The following is a 22,940-nucleotide window of genomic DNA, read 5'->3' as shown; positions in this document are numbered from 1 at the left end:
GGGCTGCACAGAAAGGCATTGTGGGCTGCATGTGAATTCCAAATTGCATGGTGTGCACCCCTGATCTATATTAGAAAAGGGGAGTTCTTGTAAACATTTATCTAACACAACAAACCCGACCTTCTTATCCAGCTCTTCCTTGCTATAGCCAAGCAATTTTAAGAATTTTTCCCTTGCATCCTGTTCGAAGTTAACCTGAAATAAAAGAGGATTAAGTAAATACAACAGAATTAAACAAAGGCTGGTAACCCCCCAAACCCAAGCAGTGTCATGAACAGATCCACTAACTATTACAGGCATACTACGGTTTCATAAATACAGAGGAATATCACCTGTGGGCTTCTTTTTATTAAGTAAAACCAGATAGAGAAACATTTTATTTTTCAAATTGGTTTTTATTTTCTGTTAGAATTTTTTATTTTGTTGTCTGTAGCCGACTATGGGAGTGGGCATCTTTCCTGAGCTCCATTTAAATGCATTTAGAGCAAAACTTTACAGCAGCTTCATGGGCCATTCACAAAAGGGACAGGAGGAAACCCATTGAGTTGTATGGGAGACAGTTCTAGACATGCTCTGCGACCTACTTAAAGCCCATTTTGCAGGAAGGGAGTAGCTAGTCACAGCTTATACCTATTGTGAATGGTGAATCCCGTGTTATCTACATATAGGTGTTACCTGTCAGTGGAGTTACATAGGGACTAGGGCTTAAGATTTGTTTGCACCCCACAATCTGTTTTATGGTCCGCATTTGCATTCACTGGTAATGCTTTCCACTAGGCAAATACAGATCTGTATTTGCCCGGTAAAATAACGGTAAGAACGGTAAGAAATGCAGATCAAATACTGAGACACAGTTGCAATATCATCTGTCACAATTCCATATTACAATACGCTTGTGTGAAACTGCTATATCACAGTAAATACCTTACATTTATTTTCTTAAAGGCTCTCCACGGGCGTTTTCACCACATATTACGTGTTGCACGGACGCGTGATACGCGGTGAATGGAGTCAGTGAAAGTCAGTGAACTTTCATTGATCCATGCACACGAGGATGTAGACATATGCAAAAAAATAGATTGCAGCATGCTCTATTTCTCGGCGTACCGCACAAAGCGAGCCCTGTACTTTTGCATAGGCAGCATATGCAAACGCTGTCTGTACACAATACATTGCGTATCAGCAGCAATTAATATGCAACCACACTATGAAAGAGCAGGGAATTAAAATTAAAAAAAAGACAAAGTCACACTGTACATGACCACGTGTGTGAGATACGCAGGCAGGCGCATTACACTCGCTGCGCATACGCAATCTCTGCCAGCTCTCTGGCGGCATCACAAACGCTAAAATGCCCGTGGATAGGAGCCCTTCGTGAGTTAACGTGTCCCCCAGAAGACCTATATTTTTTACACTGTATATTACCCAGCCCGGATTATCACAATTAGGGCAGTGCCTCTAGTTAGACCCAAAAGTAGTCATGTTACAGTTGCAGCATCTATTATACACACACAGCGTTTATGGAGATCGAGAAGGCAGATCGATAAAAACCATTTGTGCCTCCTCCTCTGGGTGCACAGCGGTCTCCGGTGTACAGAAAACAGTGCATCAGAAGAACTACCATGCACTGCCACCACAAAACCACCGTAGGGCAGTTAAGGGGTTAAGAGAGAACTTTTGACTGCAAGCATTGCATGATAAATGGTAAAAAGGTGCTTTTAAATGGAGCAATCATCATTTGGATTCCCACGATACAGCAAGAATCTAAACTATCATCATTCTGTGTAAATACAAGCACCGACTGAATGACAGATCGGTCCGTGTAAACAGGCAGTCGGTCACTTATGAATGACTGCCAGCTTACTATGAACGGAGGCGGTCCAGCCCACTTCGCCTCCATTCATAAGCGATGCTTGTTGCTGTGTAAGAGCACATGAACACTTGTCGCTGGGATGGGTTGCCAATCATATGCTGTCCGACAGATCGTCCCGTGTAAAAGCACCCTAAAACACCCTGCCCACGGCCGTGGCAGACCCCACCAGCAGAATATCGTAGCGGAGTCCGACACAGCGCCCCACAAGGACCCCATACCCACCTCTCCGGATGCGCTGTGAGGGTCCTTTCCAGTGGGCCACCGTTCATGCACAGTGTAGCTCATGACGTGCTGGCGGTGACACGTAATCACGCAATACTTCCGCTGTGCTCACGGTGGAAGTATCGCGGGACAGACAACACACGTTTTTCCGTGGCAATTAGAACATGCTGCGATCTCTTTCACGCTGCGGAATTCTATCGTGGAATTCCGCAACATGAACATTGCAAGGCAGAAAGCGATTAGGTTCAATAGAACCTAATAGCTCCAGGATAACTCTGTGGATTTCCACCGTGTGAAAACACGACAGAAATCCGTCAGTGGGAATTTGTATGCCAATAAATATAATTAACATTTTTACTTTGTTCATAATAGGTTCTCATCATTTTAATAAAACCTGTCACCATCACAGAGCGATTTTCAGTATGACACCCTAATAGAACTTCGCTGCTGGTAACAGACTCTAATAACCATCCCTTTGAAGTGGGGACTGAAAAAGGGAGAGAAAAAAACCCCAAAGCCTACACATTGGCATCCGCTTGAGATATACACTGGGAAACCCTCACAACATATTTCAGGCAAACAATGTACACAAGGTTGTACAGTGGATGAATTACATCAAGGGCATCACAGTAATGGTCTGATTTAAAGTGGCTGTTAGAGCGACATGGAAAAGCACTGATAAATTTCCTTAACTGTTGTGCATGTATTATTTATTACAATACCTTGAGGAAGTTCCAGATACTCTTGTCAAAAGCTTGTGAAGCGTTTTGAACTTTACTTTGGCAGAAGCTCAGCAGATTGCCAGACAGCAGAGCGGTTTGTAGTTCACTGGAGCGCATCAGGAATTCCTTCTCTGTGGTCACCTGACTGATGTACACTTTACTAGGCGTGTGGTCTTGCGTTTGTTGTACCGCTGCTTTGGGACAGTCAAAAGTAACCAGTTTTCCCCCAAACTGCAAGAATAACAAAAAATAAATAAAATAAAATATAGCAAAATTATGAAACTGCATTACAAATATTTACCATGGAAGCTAATCAGCATGAAATCCACAAAGAATGAAAATAATGACAGCGGTGAATGACACTGTAAAGGGTCTGTTGTATAAAAAAAACAACTTCAAGTATGTGGGGATCAAGTTTTCTACTTTAACCCTTGCAATCCAATTTTGGATTCAGGGTTTCCTAGGGTGCTTTCTCTTTCTGCCATTATACAATGGCGCCATCTGCCATCTGCTGGCTAAAGCCAGTACTGCGGTATGGGACATGTTGAAGAGGCCCCCCGACAACAGAGCGGCCAGTAATCTACAGTAAGAATACCCTGTTGGACGTCTTCCAACATTGGAGCTGTACAGCCTTCAATCAGAATGTCTTTAGACGTCAGACAATGGATTGGAAAGGGTTAACCTCTGGGGATATTCAAAACTGGAGGAGCAATGCAACTATACTGCATGTCTAAAAGGTGCTTTTACACACGCCAATGACTGGGCAAGCAAAATGTTCATTCCCAATAAATGTCCCTTTTACACGGGACGACAGTCAGGTAGAAACTCAAGGAGCACCAAGGTCACCACTAAGTTTGTTAGCGCTCGTGTAGAGTTCTTAGAAAGGTAGATTCACTGCTGGATTGTGGGTTTCTCTCTTTGCACTTCACTTTCTACTTGAAGCGCTGCGCAGGGAGCGTTTACTCAGAACGAGAAGCCAGCAATGGCTTTTATGCTGACCGGGAGTCAGCGATAATGACTAGTAAATTTTGATTGATAATCATCCCGTGTAAATGGTGCATAACACGTCAACAATGGTTGTTTTTCATTTGATTGAAGAGTATATGCAGAAGGGAATAAAAACAATGCTCATTTGGCAAACAAACGATGAGCCGCTGATAAACGGGGGCGAATGATTGTATTAGTCATCATTCATCCCCATGCTAGCAATGATCTGCAGCATGTAAATAGAAGTACTGAGCGCCAATGGTTAACAGGCATAAAACTTGTCTGTGTAAAACGGACTGAAGAAGTACAGCCGGTATCTAAAAAAAAAAAAAATGCTTCTTTCATGGTCAAAACAGATCGAACCATACGGATGGTGATAAAATGTGTAATTATAAGTGCCGATAAATTTGTGTTCCTCAAATACCAAAATTCTCAAAAATCTGAAAACTAAAAACCATGTATTAGGACACTAACTCACAGCAAAAGAGACTCCGACTGGTCGTCTAACCCAGCGAGGAGGCTTTTTCAATGGAGGAATTACAGTGGTCTGTGTGGCCTGCTGTGGCACTTGGAGAGGAGGTAGAGACTGTCCTGTCCCAAACGGATCCAAGTTGTTGAAAGAGGAAGATATCTAAAAAAATAAAATAAAATCACAATGAAACCAATTATAAAAGCCGCTTAATGCTTGATACTGGCAAATTAGAATGAGCCTTAAGACAGCACAAAAGGAGCAGGAACGAGGAGAGCTACACTAGCTTTGTTATGCTACAGAACACGGAGGCTGGAATTGTCACAGAAGTATTATATAAGCAGAGCTTTTCAAACTTTCTCACCAAGTTCATGCCATAATGTAAAATGTTGCTTCTATTATGAGGTTTAACCAAAGAAAGTATTGTGAAAATACCGGGGAAACTCAGTGAAAACTGCCTTCCAAGCTGTGCCTCACCCAGAGCTGGGTGGCACCTCACAGGGGTAATGCAAGTAATAGCAAGCTAGTCATTCTGGGAGTAACTACCAACATAGGAAAGAAATCGTGTCCTGTGTGACCTGAACACCCTGCTAATTCCTACTGCTGCTGGTAAAAACAGCATTGGTCACCTTTCTGTTCACACCGACACCTTCATCAATGCGGAAGAGGAAATATCACACAGCACTTGAATCTGGCCAAAAGTCATAGGAGAAAAATTTTAAATACTTGCCTATGCCTTGTTAACCCCTTACTCCCGGGACTTTACTCCCGGACGATATCAGAACGGCACGGGATTAAAGCTCCTGCAATTAAGCAGGAGCAGCCCGGGTTCCTGGCCGTTAGTCACAGCTGTGGACCCAGAGAAGTAGGGAGAAGAGGTTTTTAACGGCTTGTGCCTTCTCCTTCACAGGCTACATAGCGCTACTGTTATTACAGGGGGTGGGGTGGGGTGTGCGTTGTTCCCCTGTAACTGGGGCACATCCTTATGTTAGCATAAATATACTTTTTTTTTTTTTTTTTTAAAAAGGATTTTTTTTTAATACAGCTTTTTACACCTAATACTTTAAATAAAAACTTTAAAAAAATAATTAAAAAAAATTAATAATAGTCAGTGGAAAAAAAGTGCATGTTGTTACGCACCTTTTCAGCTTGGCTCCTCTGCTGAGCTTCTAGGCTTCCCCCCATGACGGAGTACACGCTGACCCAACCATCAAACGATGCAGCAGAAAACACAGATGGATTTCGGGGGCACCACTGGACATCGAAGCACCACTGGTTTCCAACCGGCAGTTCATACACCACCTAAAATTACAAATGAAAACAGGAATGAGGTGTTAGACTTTACATACAGCTAGCACTATTTAAGTAACAACAAGACAGGGTTAAATGGAAACCTGTCCTGGGTTCACACTGTCCAAGGGTTTCGGCAGAATGTGGCAGGTTCACTTTAAGGGCCGTCCGGGACTTCTGTGTCTTTCTACTGATGACCTATTCTCAGGATAGGTTTTCAGCAGATGATGGTCAGGGGTCACCCCTTGCCAATCAGGCGATTCCCAGGGTACTGCGAGTTCTAGAGGCAGTGCTGCCCATATTACAGCAGTTCTGTACTGTAGGCACAGGTCCCATTGAATACAATGGGAGCTGTGCCTGCAGTATAGAAACTGCCTTATTAATTAGCTGGCCCATCACACAGAACATGCACTTGTACCTCTTCTATCACCCCTATTTCTTGTAAGCAGGGCCCACATGCTTATCAAACTGTCTATTGAACTAATACTGTATGTTAGGTCTTCTTTTGTCTATGCTACCTCTGACTTGCAAAGTACTGCAGAATATGTTAGCGCTATATAAAAGATTATTATTAAATTATCTCAAGCGACAGACCCCCATGAATCAACTACTGTGACCTGTAGATTTTTGGTATCGTAATCATACTGCCCCATAGAAAAATGTCTGGTGTAGAGATGAGCGAATATACTCGTTTCGAGTAATTACTCGATCGAGCACTGCGATTTTCGAGTACTTCCGTACTCGGGTGAAAAGATTTGGGGGGGGGGGGGGGCGCCGGGGGGAGCCCTCTCTCTCTCCCTCTCCCCCCCACTCCCCGCTGCAACCCCCCACTCACCCACGGCGCCCCCCAAATCTTTTCACCCGAGTACTCGAAAATCGCGGCGCTCGGGCAAAAAATGGGCGTGGCCGAGTAGGTTCGCGCATCTCTAGTCTTGTGTCATTTATGCTGCATGACCAACGCTGTAATAAAAAAAATAAATAAATAAAAGGAAAAAAAACAAAAAAAAACACAATGGCAGATTTAATGTATTTTCTCTTCCTGCTCGCACACAAAAAAAAAAATACATTATATACACCCAGGAATGGTACCAATAAGAACTATAGTTCGCGATGCAAAAAAACAAAAAAAAAAAAACAAGCCCCTATACATCCCTGTTGATGGAAAAAAAAAAAAAAAAAAAAGTTATGGCTTTTGAAATGTGGAAATGAAAATCCCCCAAATATCGTTGCGTCCTTATGGCCAAAAAAGGCCATGTCCTTGATGGGTTAATAAAGTCTGTGAAGCATTAGTCTAAGTCTTATTTCCTACTAGTATAACTAACGTTAACATGAAGGTCTTCTATGGCTGGATTCCCATATGTCTAAAGCAGCTTCCATTTGACACGGTACAGAAACACCAGAGGGATACAGATGCTAGTTCTGATCCCATGGATTTCTATGGAAGGTTTCTAGTATACGGTGCCTCAGAAAGTGTTGGCATATCATTATGAATAGAACATCCCTCCATGATCAGTAAGGTCCTAACTACAGAAACTACAGGCGGCTGGGAGACTCGTTATGCGGGATCTCTGCAGACTTCCATTCACTTGAGTACCCTGCTGCAGGAGAAATGCAGAAGGGAACTCAGAATGTAATCCTATAAGTGGATGCCCACCAATCATACGTTTATGGACTATTGTAGTGAAATGTCATAACGCTAGAAAATGGGAGGGAATACCCCTTTAAAAAAAAGAACCTGCTAGGTCCTCTAAGCTGCCCGGGCTGTAGGCAGCACAGTATAGTAACAGACACACTAATTTCAGCAGTTTGTCACTTAGGCCGTTCTCAAGAGCGGATTTGTATTGCGGATTCCGCAATTGCTGTCTGCATGGGCGATCCACGGTAAATCGCAGGCATTGAATGTCATGAATTTTCGATTTTTTGTTCACACTTGCGGACATGAATTGCATATTCTACGAGTAGAAGAAAAAAAAAAAATCACAGCATGCTTTATTTTGCCACGGAATCCGCACGGACAGCCTCCATTGATGTCGATGGAGGCCGTCCGACCCGAAGCCCATACACAATTAACATTGCGTATGGGCTGTGGGTACCTGTGTCACCGTTAAGCAGGTGTGGGAAATACAAGACAAAAAAAAAACAAACAAAAAAACCAAAAACACCTGTACTGGACATGACCGCCTGCGAGCCTCCCCGGTCATCTGCAATACAGGTTAGTGCCGTACACAGGGTCCACATCTGTGCTCACAGACTGAATCTGCTACTGACCTCCTGCATATAAAATCCGACCCACTCGTGTGCACCCGGCGTTGCACTGATTGGTTTAGACTACACGGTAACATGGATGGACCTGGCAATCAGCATTTGGAGGGTGGAGAACGTGCATGTATGAATATACATCGGCTTCATTGGACTCCAGTCTGGCTCGGCAAAGCTTCAAAAAGTAATATTTGCAAAAGCACTAAGCCAATCAGTATAAGTGACATGAAGCAGAACTCAGTGGGTCGGTCACTGTACACCGCAGTTAGAGGACACGACAGGTTCCCTTTAAAAAGTACTTTAATGACTAACGCCATTTAATAGACATCTCCAACCTTGGCCCCCGGCTTTTAATATGCACTACGCCAGGGAGGCATGAGCGCTTATTGTACAAGTCATTGTAAGCACAGAGCACCGAAGTGTTCAATATAGTCGTCTCAATATATGGAAAGAAATCATCCTGAAAAAGGGGGGGGGGGGGGAAATGACGTTATGACAGTTCTGTATTCAATTCCCTGCTCATTCTTGTGATTGTAAGGCTTATATAAAAGAGTAAAACCAACTTCCACTTCTGCTCGCTAACAGGATTCCATTTAACACAGAAAATACTTGGACTATTGGATATAAAATAGCTTTGAACACATTTGTTAGTTTATTACATAACGGTGCTTTATGTGAAGGTTGAAGCAAAACATAGCTGGGAGACAAAAGGCAGACGCAGCCCGCTGCTGTACTCTTCATATGAAGTGCTGTAATGTTACATCTTAACCCTTTCCCATCCACTGTCTGACGTCTTCCTACATGGCCAGCCACTCCGCTGTCGGAGCCTCTGTGGCGCACACACACTGGCTTTAGCCAGCAGATGGCACCGTTGTATAACAGCAAAAAAAGAAAGCCTTCTAGGAAAACCTGAATCCAAAATTGGATTGGAAAGGGTTAATATGTCTTCAAGATGCTCAGCCAGATGACGTTATTTTGTACAGCACAATCTGTAGTAAGCCGACAATGCGATGGCTCATTCACACCAATGGAATTTTTCAACCCTAGAAACCCAAGACACAACTGACACCGCAAACATTGACAGTCATGGGTAGACGTGGTGACTTGAGTGACTTTGGCCACAGGCAGATTGTTGGTGTCCAGAGGGGATATTAGAAAAATTTCCACAGTGATCATGTGGTGTATCTTGCATTAAGTGGGGTTCAATAGCCAAAAGACCAGCAAGGGCGCCCCTGCATTATTGCCAACAATGTCTCACATGAGGAGTCCCATTACCCGTTGAATCATATGGTTGGGCAGATCAATATATGGCGTAATCAGCATGAGGCCGTAAACCATAACTGCACCATTGGGAGTAGTTAGGAAGGTAGTCAGGAAGGAGTTTCTTTCCCTTAATGGGAAAAATTGGCTTCTACTTCACCATTTTTTTCCTTCTTCTGGATTAACATTGGAGGGTAATAGGCTGAACTAAATGGACATATGTCTTTTTTGGCCTTGTGGCCAGCTTCTCAATACAGCCACCATTACAATAATAGTTCTCTAACGTTTCCGCTTAAAGGGGTTGTCCGGCCAGAAACATTACATCTCATTACTTCTGTTTGCCCATTTCCATGCACTTTGTAATATACATTGTGCATGGAAAATGATGCAAACAGAAGTTATTGACTTACCTTTAGGGGTGCCCCCCCGTGTTGCTCCTCTGTCGTCCATGGTTACGACAAGTCTTCTGTTCTTCTTGTCGGGCCGCCTCCAGGTCTTGACGGGACGTTGGGGACGCGCTTCTTGTTCTCTCTACTGCGCATGTGCAGTAGAGCTTCAGCGGCTGGGAAGCTCTGGTCTGCCTGCAGGGGACGCGCTGCTGCTGGATCTTCTTGGTAAGGTAAGAACCTGAAGGGGGCAGAGGGGAGTGTGTGTGCGCTTAGTAGTGCCAGCGGCCAGGCTGTCAGGTGCGCGGGGGCGGGGGGGGGGGGGGGGCACTGTGTGTGGGCACTTTGGGGGTGCATTGTATGTGGGCACTGTGAAGGGGAGGCTGTGTGTGGGGGGGGGGGGGCATGCTTGGTGCTACTTTCACTTTCAATAGCAGACCATCATCTGCTATTGAAAGTGCTGCTAGAGATCACGATCTGCTCCTACTGCTGTGGAGCGTGCGTCTCCATGACGCCGGTCCTCCAGTCATGTGACCGGTGTCATCGGGAGCACGCACTGAGGAGAGAGAGGCAGCAGTGCATCATGGGAACTACCCAGCGGCGCCATCTTTGAAAAATCCTTCAGGCAAACTTTATAAGGGGAACAAAAGGAATTAAAAGGTGAGGAAAATATCATTTTTTATGGGTAAAGCTGTAGTGTGTGATGCTTCTCCTCCGCAGGGCATTCATGGGGAAAAAAAAAAATCAGTTTCGGCGGCGGACAACCCCTTTAAGTGAGCAATACCAAAGATATGATTTACAATGGCACAGCTCTTCTTACTCAGAGAAGGCATACAAACATAGATCAAGAATGAAAGGGAATAACCAACCTCACTTGTGCTTGGATTCCAGCATAGTATACGATGGTCTTTAGAACTACTGAGAAGTAAATCTGGGTCATCTTTGCTCCACGAAATTGACAGAATTCCCCTATGGAGAGGAAATATAAAACAGTTACAAACCGCTGTAGTTCGCAATATAGCACTATATGCTTCACAGACACTGGCGAAGAAGACGACAGGTACGCATGGTCACCCGCTGCGGTCAGGGCCAGATTCCGTGCGGGATTACATAGCTGGAATCCAGACTTGCCATGTGCATGAGGCCTTATTCTTTACCTTGTGTGATTCTCTAGCATTTTCAGTGGTGAACTAGCAAAGCGGAGATCCCAAACTTGAACAACTGGTAACCGATCATCTTCAGATGAAAGGACAAGCTGAGTCGCTATCTCCGGGTGCCACAACATTCCTGAAAGGTGCATCTTTAAAAAGGGTGAGAAAAAAAAATTGAACTACACATGACTAAAATTCAAAAAGGACACAGAAAAAACAAACACAAAAAACACAACACCAAGTAAAAGGAGAAGTCCAGTTGTAGGACCAACTTTGCACGAGCGCACAGACACGGCAGGCAACTGATTAGTGGAAGTCCCAGGCGGTGAATTCCCACCGATTTACTATTTATGGCCTATTTTAAGGCTAGTTCAATAGTTTACAATTGGACCACCCCTTTGTCCGGACAGCCCCTTGTATGCATGTATTGGGCAAGTTGGAACCTTTAAAAGAATATTTCCACCCAAAACAAACTTTGGCTCATCCTCTAAGGACATGTTCACATTGTGGAAATCGCAGCTGTTTTGACAAATTTGCATGTGCATTTACTCCTTTTAATGGGCAAAATCAATTTTCGGAATGCGATGTGTTTCAGCGCAGATCCACGTAAAGTGACATGTTACTGCTTGGCGATGATCTGCACGTTGGAAATCTGCAAGCGGATTTTGCCCAACTGATAGGCCTAGATCCATGTGCATCAAAAAGTCACTGTTTTAGGGGTGGAATTTATGCTGAATATTCTGCCGTGCGAATGTACCCCAAAGGCTGCCTGTCCACGAGCCTAGTGATATCCCGCGGCGGATCTCCGCCACCCAGGAGCAGGGGAGAGCTGACGGTTCTCCACACTGAGCCAATCTGACAGATAGGCTCACTGCGGAGAATAGCGGCAAATCGCAGCATGCAGCGATTTGCCGCCCGATATGGTTCTCCGCTCGTGAAAAGGGGGGCTGCGCTTTCCATAGCAACGCTATAGAAAGTGTTCACTGCATTCCCCGCGGGCGGATCATCGCCGCAGGGAACACAATGAAAATTCGCCCGTGGACAGGCCGCCTAAGGCTCTGTTCACATTTCTTTTCCTTTGTTCCATTATGGACCAGAAAAAGTGAAAATAAGACAGCTGGCAGATCTATCAAAATGATAGAAACCTAAACAGAGCCTATCTAACAAACTAATATATAGGGACTGAATTACAAAGAATTTGATTTGAGTTTGTGTCTGAGAAGTTAAAAGGGTTATCCGGGAACATAGCTTTGTTGAAAAACTTACAGTAGTAAAACAACAGAAGTCATACTCACTCTTCCACGTCCCCCCCGCTACTGCCGTCTTGACGTTCTCCACCAGTCTTTACTTCCCATGCAGGGAGCTGATGATGTCATACCTGACAAAAGGGCCACATGACAGAAGGAAGCCAATCACTGGGTCACATCAGCTGGTGAACAGCTGCTGCACTCACGTGACCAGTGTCCGGTCATCAGCAGTCCCCTCCAGGAAGTAAAAGTTCAACGTGGAGTGGAGAGCCGATAAAGGTGTGGGGACGTGGAGGGGCAAATATGATTTTTATTTTACTACTGTAGGCTGCAGAAGTTCTTGAACAAAATGATGTCCCCAGATAACCCCTTTAGATCAAAAAAGTGACAACTAATATGGCTGCACTTCTTGCCAAGCTCTTTTAAACATCACAACCTTATAACAGGCAGTAGAGCTTAGGGCGTCTTTACACAGGATGACCATCGCTCCTGCGCCTTGACACAGGAGTGGCAGTAGTTCAGTGAACTGAGCATGCCGGATGTTTTTTCCGACCCCCCAACTGTCGGTATACACTGAGCGAGTAGTCGCTCCCTAGTCACTTCATGTCTGAGTGGAGACAACGCCACTAGCGACGACTAAGCAATACCTTGTCGGGTCGGGAAAAATCACTAGGATTTGTCCTAACATTATGATCACTGAGGGTCCGACCTCTCAGACCTGTGTCAATCACACGAATGAAGGTTCCCCTTGCCCATTTCTTGTACAGTAGTAATCCTGGGCATCTGCCGTGCAGAAAACAGGTACAAAGCACAATTTAAAAAAAAAAAAAAAAAAAAGGTTTTCAACAGTTTCGGCAGTGCTTTATATATATTATACGACGGGGAAAGCAGTATAAACACACCTGAGGTGATGGTCGTGCGGGCTGCAGGACTGAAAAGCCCAACTTCCAGGCACCCACCTGGCGCCATGGCCTCCAGGTAGTCCCTTCCTGTTTAGGGCCCATCACTCCAAATGCGTTTACATCTCTCTTCCCGTCACCTACGTACGGTTGCCAAAATTGCTGACATGCTCTCTTTAAATAAACTAGGTCTGTATCATATATCTCAGCACAGTTAGGGGTCAAGAAACTCTATAGTGAAACAGCACTCAACCAATGCTGCAACGCCTTTATTTTGAGAATTGGGAGGTGGGCGGGGGGGTGGTATGGAGGTCCAAATAAGTTATGGCATATCAAAGGGATGTCATCAGTTTCTGTTATATTGAATGCTTTTAAAAATACTACACCTACATGAAAGACAGGAAAAAAAAAAAACACTATGTAAAGTTTTATGGCCATGCACTTACCCTATTAGTATGGTCACTGACTTTAATCACTGGTTCATTCTTACGGAGGTCCCATACCACAGCTTTACCACTAGGATGAGCGGAGGATAATATGTGTTGCACCTGCTGGTTCCAGGAAATCGCACTGACATCTTCTACGGGCTGAATGTATAACAATATTACAAATGTCATTAATAAGAGAAGAAATGCTCATGATTTTCCCCACTGCAGTTCATCCCCATCTCTAAAAGGCACTAGTACTGTATTTTCTGATACATAAAAAGTTATGGGTGGGTGGGGGGGGGTTAGTGAAACTTATAACTGCAGTGTCCTCACTGCTCATAGCAACCAGCACAACGGAGGCATTGCAGAGTGGAAAAGAGAGAGGGACTCTTACATAGTGCCACCTTCCCCACTAAGCCTGCCAGACTGCAGGGAGACCCTCAGGGGACCTCAGTTCTGCCCCCCTGTGTGGGTGACAAGATGCTTCATCGCAATCTCTGCAGAATGGTGTCATACTCCCTCCTCCGCACGGGGGTGGTGGTGGTGATGGTGGTGGTGGTGGTGGTGGGGGGGAGGCCATGAAGGCACTGGAAACTGTGCCACTACAGGTCCCAGCAGCTTCTCCCTCCAGACTGATGTACCCCCCCCCCCCACCAGATGGACGCTAATGGGCAGACAGGACAGAATGGTTTCCAGCCCTCCACTGCTCCCTTATTACCAGATCCTTCGCAGAGCGCTCTCTCTGTAGACAGAAGTGCCTATACCTCCACCATAAACTTCCCACAGAATACGGAGACTACATCTCCCCCAAGAAGTACGACCTTTCTCCTCCAGCCAGATTCACTGATGACAGATGTCCCACTTCAGAGTCCCCTCCAGCCTGACTCACACTATGCAGGAACTGTGGAAAATGGTCAGCGCCTTGCCAACTAAGACAGACCTGAAACACCAGATCCGTCTAAACTATGTAAAGCTCAGAGGCCTGTCTGAGGACATTCCACCAAATGCCCTCAATGACACTGTTATCTCCATCTTTAACAAACCCCTAAACAGACCCGAGGATAGGGTAAGAGAGCTAGATAGAGTCCACTGCTTGGGCGGGTGAGGGGACTGGACCGCAGAAGCATAACCCTAATTATCCAAGAGATGTTATTTGTTGAGTACACTTTTATAGACAAAAGGAAGACATCAACGTTGTGCTTGGGAAAGAGGTCTGGTCAATTTCAGAGATTTCCATTCTACTGGATGTTTCTAGACTAACCTTACACATGTGGATGGTCGTTAGACCCCTGTTGGAAGCCATTCAATCAAAGGATGCCACATATAGATGGGGGCCACCTATTCTATATCATTATTAGGAGACAGGGCCACACTTTCACAGTTAGGTCCCCAGCGGACCTAGAAGGTGCATTCTTATTCTTGGAGGTTCCAGCTGTCCCTAAACCGAACTGGACTCCTCCCTCTGATTTCAACCGGCCATCGTAGGAAGAATTTGCCCCCAGTGTCAGGATACCAAGAGGAGAGTCTGGAAGATCTCTACAATCCCAGACCTAAGCATGGCAACTGTGCTCTGCACCATCTTACACGGCACGATTCATCTTTCCTGAGGCGAGAGGAAAAGGGGGGGGGGGGGGAGAGGATATCTTGAGATGTCCTTCCGCACTTCCATCCTGTCTCTTCACCTCTGGATGGGCTGTCCCTTCTTTCTTTTTTCTCTTTCTTTCTCTTGTTGGGCCTACTGCTCTGTTCTCTCTCTTTTTCTTCTTTAGTGGATTGCGGAGCTATCCATTTCTCTGGATTTTTCTCAGCATATGGGCCCGTTTTCCAGGGCAATGTTTTGCTGTTCTACGTTACGCATGTAGGGTACTTGGGTCGGGACCCCACCCAATTTTGGCTGGAGCCATGTACCCAGTTTAAGAAGTTTTAAAGTTAAGACAACTTAACCAGCACCCATTGCCCAGGACGGATTGTCTGATATCTGAGTTGGCCAATAGGTAGTGCTTGTTTACCTCTGCTCTCCTGCTACCTTTTCGCCTACACCCTACCCCCTCAACTCTTTCCTGTCCTCCAGTGTATCCCAGTGTGTTCAATCCCATCACAATTTTTTTTTCCTTTGTTTGGTCTCTTCTTTGTTATTTATTTTAGTAGAGGTGGGCTCTGTTCTCCCTTCTTCTAAATGACCTGCTGTAGGGTCTAATATAGATACTTCCTCCATCCTAGTCATGTCCTCTGACACCTCTAACCCTAATATTGTTGCCATCAACGCACAGCGACTGAATATTCCAGAGAAAAGGTCCCCTCTCCTTCGCCTGTTGTGGTAGAAAAGAGCCCACGTCGCTTTTGTTCCAGGAACCCACCTACCGCAGTGCCTGCCCCGTCTCCAAAACCAAAGGAGTCGCTATCCTGATTACTGCCTCCACCCCCTGGAAGCACATGGACACGCGGGAGGATGGTGCGGGTAGATATCTCTTTATCAAGGGTAAGCAGGCAAACACTGCAGTCACTCTATCTCCCCAACTCCGCCCAGGTTTCCTTCCTTGAGGGAGCCTTGGAGGATCTGGAGGAATTCCGGTAGGGCATAGTTATATTGGGGCAGGTGACCTAAACATACCTTTAAATCCATCTTCAGATACCTGCACGGTGGGGGGGCAGTAGTTGGCCTGCGTCCACACATAGTCGGTTCCACAAGAAATTATATTAACATCAATTGGTAGATGCTTGGAGAACCCTCCATCCCTCCACTAAAGATTACACCTTCTTTTCCCGTCCACACAACGCATATTCTAGCACTACTATTTCCTGGTCCAACATTCAAGTCTCCTTCTCATCACATCTGCGCACAGAAACAACATATCTTTCTCGGACCATGCACTCATCTTGCTCTCACTCTCTCTTTCCTTCCCCTTGTCCTGGTCTATGGCCGTAGGGGCAAGCCTATGAAAATATGTACCTTGCATTTTGTAGTTGCAATTGGACAATGTTAAAATGTTCCTCTAACTTGAAAAACGAATAATGAATTTACAGGGGGAAAAAAAAAAACCAAAAAAAAAAAAACACGAACACACACACGCACGCACGCACACACTTTGTACTAGCGATTGTGGACATTTCAGCCCATTTACTTTGTGAAAGACCAAAACTCCATTGCTATTGACTGAAGCCGAATGAGGTGAAGAAGAGGGAAATGACTCTAGGAAGAGAGCTGCAATTGCTAGAAAAGGGTATTTCCCTACTTGGGAGTTCTGCTATAAGCTCCATCAGAGGGCAAAAAGTGCACATGTGAAACATGGGTGCACTCCTATCTGAGCAGCGCGGGGCCTCATTGCTCACACCCAGCGTCTATGACCTGCCGGGACATGTCAGCACACAATGCTGCGGGATGGGGTGTGTGAGCATTGGCAGCAGTATTAGAGGCTGTGGTGCCATACCTTCCCCTGCTGTATTCAGGAACTCGCATTCTGCACACATTTTCAAATTTGGGCAAGGAAGAAGTTTTTGAGAATACACAGCATTAGTAAACGATAGCTCTTTATTTAACAGCCGCTTTAGTTGAACTTTGTTACGTTTTACGTCACTACGAAAAAACATTGTATCTTTTTGTACAATTCTCTCTCAGGAGAATGAATAAAAGGCCTTTTTTACTTTCTTTTTCCAAGGCAGAGTCCTATGCATCATTAACGGCTTACCTGGGATTTTGCTCCTGGGGTCATTGGCACACTGAAATTATTTAGGTCCCATATGAAAACTTCTGAATCATTGGCACCAGAGGCCAGGAGGTTATTCTGTAAATGGAAATATACTTATTTTCAAACAGTAACAGTGAAAATCCTAATGCTTTATTGCTTAGTAAATCCTCGCACAAATCAACCATCCAAAGTAGGTCCTGCCAAGTGTGCTTGGCACGGCCAAGATACTCAAATTAGTCTCAAATAAGCAAGCAGAAATGGGATTTAACAGAAGGGTTCAAGTCCATCCATTGTCTGTCCACTGTATAGCAGACCTAGAGAGCCATATCTAAGGGTCCTTTTAGACAAGCTGATTCTCGTTTGAACGAGTGAGGTCATTGCTATATTGTTCGCACTCGTGCAGCCCGTTTAGACAGGCAAATAATATATCAATATATGGTTGCCGCACTCAATTGCCCTTGCTTGACACAAGGTGGGAGAATAACTCATAAAATGTCAGCTTACCCGAATATGGACTAAATATCCAAAAACGTCACCTCCATAAAACCTATGTGTAAGCAGCATGCAGGGTTTTCTTTAAGGCATCAGCAGACCCACTTCAGAAGTAAAAAACATCATTTTATTTAATCAATTTCTTGCTTAAAGCCCGCAACGTTTCAACTGTTGCTCCCAGTCTTTATCAAGCCAGTATATACCACAGACAACGCTGAGGTATATATAATTAAACACACTAATTAAAAACACCAATCACCACCACCAATACCACCTTTGTTAAAAGGATCATCGACACTATTGGAGGACTGACTTACCCCTCAGCTGCAAAGACTGATTACATTAGTATATCCCGCTGTCAGTAGTCTTCGATAATGGGCCCACACATCACAGACTGATCATACGGCACTGCAGAATATCTCACACATCACAGACTGCTCGTGCGACACTGCAGAACATCTCACATATCACAGACTGATCATACAACACTGCAGAACATCCCACATCACAGACTGATCACATAACACTACAGAACATCCCACATCACAGACTGATCATACGACGCTGCAGAACATCTCACACTTTAGACTGATCATACAATACTGCAGAACATCGCACACATCACAGACTGATCACATAACACTGCAGAACATCTCACACATCACGCACTGATCATGTGACATTGCAGAACATCTCACACATTACAGACTGATCATACAACACTGCAGAATAGCTCACATCACAGACTGATCCTACAACACTGCAGAACATCTCACACATCACAGACTGATTATATGGCACTGCAGTGCATCTCACACATCACAGACTGATCATTGCCGTTGCGGGCTTTAAGCAAGAAATGGATTAAATAAAATTATGTTTTTTACTTCTAAAGAGGGTCTGCTGATGCCTTAAAGAAAACCCTGCGTGCTGTTTAGACAGGCAAATGCATCATTAGCTTAATCAAATGAGAATCGTTTAGTCCCTGTAGAAACGAATGGGAGGGACTGAATGATAGCCATTTAAACAAATGAGCCAACGAAGATTGTTATGCCTGCATAAAATGAATGAAAATCGAAGGATTCTCATTCAGTTGTTGGCTCATGTTCAGACTGAACGATTATCGCTCATTTGAATAATAATCGTTACGGATAAAAGCACAATAAGAAGGGGTAAGAAAAGAGGATTCATTGTTGCTTCCTGGAGGGACAGGACCTGAAGGAATGTTCAATTACCTGTGGAATTTTCTAAGGACCACAAGTTTCAGTGATGTATGTACCAGATGAAGGCGTCAGTAGAACACCTTGGAATATCAATAAAGAATTCCTTCGGGTCCTGTTCCTCCAGTAAGCTCCGTGGATCCTCTTTTCTTAGGCCTCTTTTACATGAGCGTTATTTTGAAGCCATGTTAGCCAAGTCAAAAAAAAGTGACCATCAGAGCAGCAAATAGCATTAACAAAGAATAGCCACGACCAAGTCGCAGCTATTTTTCAGTCCATTTAAGTCTGGCTGCAGTGAAGTAACGCTGCAGCCCCAAAATCCTTTGGTTGGCAGAACTACTTTAATGACTTTTAAATCCCTCAACTAGAGGCACCTGTCAGTGTTTAGCAGCAGTAGCTGCTGGTAAGCTCCCTTGCCCTCCCTTTTCCAGATGGCTCCTATAGTAGTCTATGGGGCCTCCTGCATTGTGCGATCCTAAGATAAGTCTTGTCCTATCTTCTAGCACATAAAGAAGTTTTGGCGTTGAAATAACGCGCCAAACAACTTATGTTATGGATTTCAAATACTGGGATCCCAAAACCGGGCAGCTGGGTGAACGCCATTATAGTCAATGGGGTCCGCCCGGAGCTGTTCGGTTCTGGTCAGAGACTGAACAGTTCGGCTGCGGGGATTCCCCTTTCCTACCCCCTGAACAGAACAGGAAAGTGGAATCCCCAGTGCAAGTGTGAAAGTACCCTTCCAGAAGTCATCAGTAATACTACTTGCAAGAAAGGATTGTAGTACCTGAAATGGGTTAAGATCAAGTGCACGGACAGGGCCTGTATGCTTCCCGTTCTTAGTGATAACTGGTTCTTTCCCAGAAGTCAAAATTTGTGACGTGCTGTATAGTGTTATTTCTCCATTATCTCCTCCACCTACAATAACTCCAGACGGGCCAACTGAATCTCCGTCGAAGCTACCCCAGATGATCTTATGAAATCTGAAAAAGAATACGATACAGGAAATCAGCAGGCAGCTCACTAGATAAGAGTCAATAAAGAGGAGCGCACAATTGGTATATATCAATGTTTCACATAGTGCAAAAAAAAAAAGGGGGGGGGGGGGGAGTTTTGTGTGTCAGCAGTGAGCGATGACCTCTACGACACTTTTTATAGCTTCCAAAGTACAGTGAATTTGTACAGGGTGCGGATCAATGTTTAACAGCAGAAATAGGTCTTACAAAAAAGTAAAAGCTTATACAGATAGTCCCCTACTTGCGAAAATTCGAGTTACGAATTTCACAAGATACGAACTACCTGTTTTGCACAGTATGATGTAATGCTATGGCATTACATCATACTGTGCAGGGACCGGGCAGGCTTCTATCAAGCCTGATAGAAGCCTGTCCGGTCAAATCGCGGTTGCTGGGCAGCCGGGGGCCTTCTGAAAGGCCCTAGGGCTGTCTATGCAGAGCGCCTAGCAAGCCGTGCGCTTGATAGGCGCTCTGCATAGGCAGCCCTGGGGCCTTTCAGGAGGTCCCCGGCTGCCTAGCAACCGCACAGCGTCCCGCAAGCTCATCGTAGGACGCTGTACGGGCCCCCTGAATGTCGGGTGCAGGCTGTTTCTTACAGCGGGCACCTGGCGGTAGCAGTTCCGACGAGCCGCGCCGCTCATCAGAACTGTTAACACTTTAAATACCGCTGTCAGAGCGGTATTTAAAGTGTTAACAGTTCAGACGAGCAGCGCGGCTTGTCGGAACTGCTGCCGCCGGGTGCCCGCTGTAAAAACAGCCTGCACCCGACGTTGTGTGGAGCGGGATCCACCCGCGATCCTGCTCCATACAAGCATTTGTTCGACTTGCGAACAAATCGACTTGCGAACAGGCTCCTGGAACGGAACCTGTTAGCAAGTCGGGGAGTAACTGTATATGACTGGGGAAGGAAAAGGGGCGACAATTTTTTTTTTTTAAAAACTGCAATGCAGAAATACCCATATCAAAGTCCGTCAAAACCAGGCCTTACAATACAAGATATCAGCTGCATTTCACTCCAGTAAACTGGTGTTAGCACTCACTTTCTAATCACATTAAAAGTTTGTTAGTGGCGTTCACATTTTTCAGCTTTTCTTTCACCTCCAGACTATTTTCAAAGTTGGGCTACAGTCACACAGGTGAGCGCGATATCGGGCCGAAAAACCAGGCCTGCTATCGTGCTTGCCAACGTGCGTTTTTTTTATTCAAAAATGCCTTTCATCACTTCTGTGCAATTGCGATCCACAGGCGCGTATTTCACGCGAGTAAGAGGATCATAACATTACATCGCATGGCATGTGAGGTCTTAAGTTTCCATTGAAAACAATGAGCAAGGCGAACGCCCAAAGATCAAACATGTAGCAATTTTTTTTTCCTCGCATCAAGGGGTGGGGTGGAATATTCCTCATGTGAATACGTCCATTCAAAAGAATGGATTTCATATTCGTGCAGGTTTTTTGCATCATGCGACGTGTGAAATACTTCCCAGTGTGAACGAGCCCTTAGGCTAATGGTGGCGAACCTATGGCACGCGTGCCAGAGGCGGCACACAGAGCCCTCCCTGCTGGCACGCGCCGCCATTGACTGCTCAACACTTTAGTGAATACCGGCAGCTCCCCTGCCGGCATTCACTCACTGCGCTGCTAGCGGCGCTGATCCTGGGGCACACTGTGCAGCCAGGATCCTCCCCCCCCCCCCCCCCAACGTCTCCTCTTAGATTCTGCGAGAGCGGGGGGAGGAGGCATCCGGCAGCACACTGACGTTACAGTGTGCACAGGGATCAGCGACGCTAGCAGTGCAGCTGAGTGAATGCCAGCATGGGGTGTGACTATTACTACTGGGGGCCACTCTGGGGTGTCACTATTGTTCTGGGGGCTGCTGTGTCACTATTACAACTGGGGAAGGTTTACCTGTGGCGGAAATGGACACCGCTGTTTCAAAATAGACAGCGTGCAGATTTTGACTGCTTTTTGAATGCAGAAATGCTGCAGAATTTTCCACAGAAATTTCCACTGAGGACATTCTGCAGCATTTCTGCATCCAAAAAGCAGTCAAAATCTGCACGACGAGGGTAAAAATCATATGTTGTGATAAGCCCCGCCCCCTAAAGTGTTGGCAGTTGGCGAAAAATAAGACGGTTTTGGGTTGCAGTTTGGGCACTTGGTCTCTAAAAGGTTCGTCATCACTGCCTTAGGCTGTCTTCACACGGGCGAAAAAAAATCGTGCAAGATTTGTGCGCTGGGGTGATACACATGAGCAAGAAAGGGAGAAAAAAAGTCCACAAATAAGTCACAAACATATCAAAAGATGCGATAATGGAGTCCATGAATTCAGTGTTATACCTGTTGTCTGCTGGGAAGATACCTTTTCGTTTCATTTCAAGGTGAGGGTCCCCAAAATCCACCTCAAATATCTCAAGAGCTGCACTTGTGTTAAAGGTGGCATCGAGCTGTTGTGCAGATGTACCTTGGAGAAATGGAGAGCAGCGTTTAGAAAGACTATGGAAAGAGCTGCAGAACAATAAAGTAACTCACTTGGTTTATGAACAGTCCATAATGAAGCACTATGGGCTTTCACATCTGCACTCGGGGTCCTTTGTGGCCGAACAGGTCTGTCTCAGGACAGAACTGAACAGCGCCGAACGGACACCACTGACTAGAATGGGGTCCGTTCACTTTCTGCTCAGCTGCCTGTCTCTGAGCCGGAAGAAAGAGCAGTGCATGCAGCGCTTTTTCTTCTGATATCTTGTGCCGGATCAGTGACGGAACCTCCGACTGGAGGTCCCAACGTGGATGTAAAAGCATCCTAATGCCTCATGTCCACGGGCACGCACGGATTCTGAGTGTGGAATCTCGCAGCGGATTCCTGATGTGCCCGCAGACATGAGGAAAAATATAAATTTACTCACCTGTCCGGACGCGACGCGGTTCTCCTCCGTCGCAACTGGATCTTTTTTTCTTCTGCACGGCGGATGCCTTTTTTAAATCTCCTGCTTTCCTGCAGATCCGCGGCACGTCTACAGTGTCAGCTGCGTGCGTGCCACAGGCGGACAGCTTCCATTGACTTCAATGAAGGCGGTCCCTGCAGGATCCACAGAAAAATGGAGCACGCTGCGTATTTAAATACCTGCGGATGCCCAATGATACTCTATGGGCATATTGAACTGCGGATCATCTGTGCGGGAGAATCACGCGGATTCCACAATTCAATTATGCCCATGGACATGACGCCTAAGATACTAACTAAAAGCAGGTCAGTGCTCTCTGGAGAGAATATATTTGTATATAGAGATCTCAGAATAGCAAAATATTTTCACACACGTTAATCCTGTATTAATAA

At 45.4% G+C, this 22,940-nt stretch overlaps 1 protein-coding gene across 6 annotated transcripts in view; it reads right to left on the bottom strand.

Moving 5' to 3' along the window:
- Positions 1-22,940, bottom strand: part of SEC31B (SEC31 homolog B, COPII coat complex component) — an 85,596-nt gene that overhangs the window by 52,795 nt on the left and 9,861 nt on the right. For all 6 annotated transcript variants that reach the window (XM_066600542.1, XM_066600546.1, XM_066600547.1 and 3 more), the window contains exons 3-12: positions 21,944-22,067; positions 19,376-19,571; positions 16,880-16,975; positions 13,212-13,352; positions 10,626-10,768; positions 10,338-10,437; positions 5,414-5,575; positions 4,283-4,435; positions 2,818-3,048; positions 121-195 (exon numbers count right to left, since the gene is read on the bottom strand). In XM_066600542.1, coding sequence (XP_066456639.1) covers positions 121-195; positions 2,818-3,048; positions 4,283-4,435; positions 5,414-5,575; positions 10,338-10,437; positions 10,626-10,768; positions 13,212-13,352; positions 16,880-16,975; positions 19,376-19,571; positions 21,944-22,067 — 1,421 coding nt within the window. The remainder of the gene's footprint in view (positions 1-120; positions 196-2,817; positions 3,049-4,282; positions 4,436-5,413; positions 5,576-10,337; positions 10,438-10,625; positions 10,769-13,211; positions 13,353-16,879; positions 16,976-19,375; positions 19,572-21,943; positions 22,068-22,940) is intronic.

The sequence above is a fragment of the Eleutherodactylus coqui genome, chromosome 4 (assembly GCF_035609145.1).
Source record: "Eleutherodactylus coqui strain aEleCoq1 chromosome 4, aEleCoq1.hap1, whole genome shotgun sequence".
NCBI lineage: Eukaryota > Metazoa > Chordata > Amphibia > Anura > Eleutherodactylidae > Eleutherodactylus > Eleutherodactylus coqui.
Note: the sequence above shows the minus strand (reverse complement) of the source record. Positions and strands in the feature narration are given on the sequence as shown.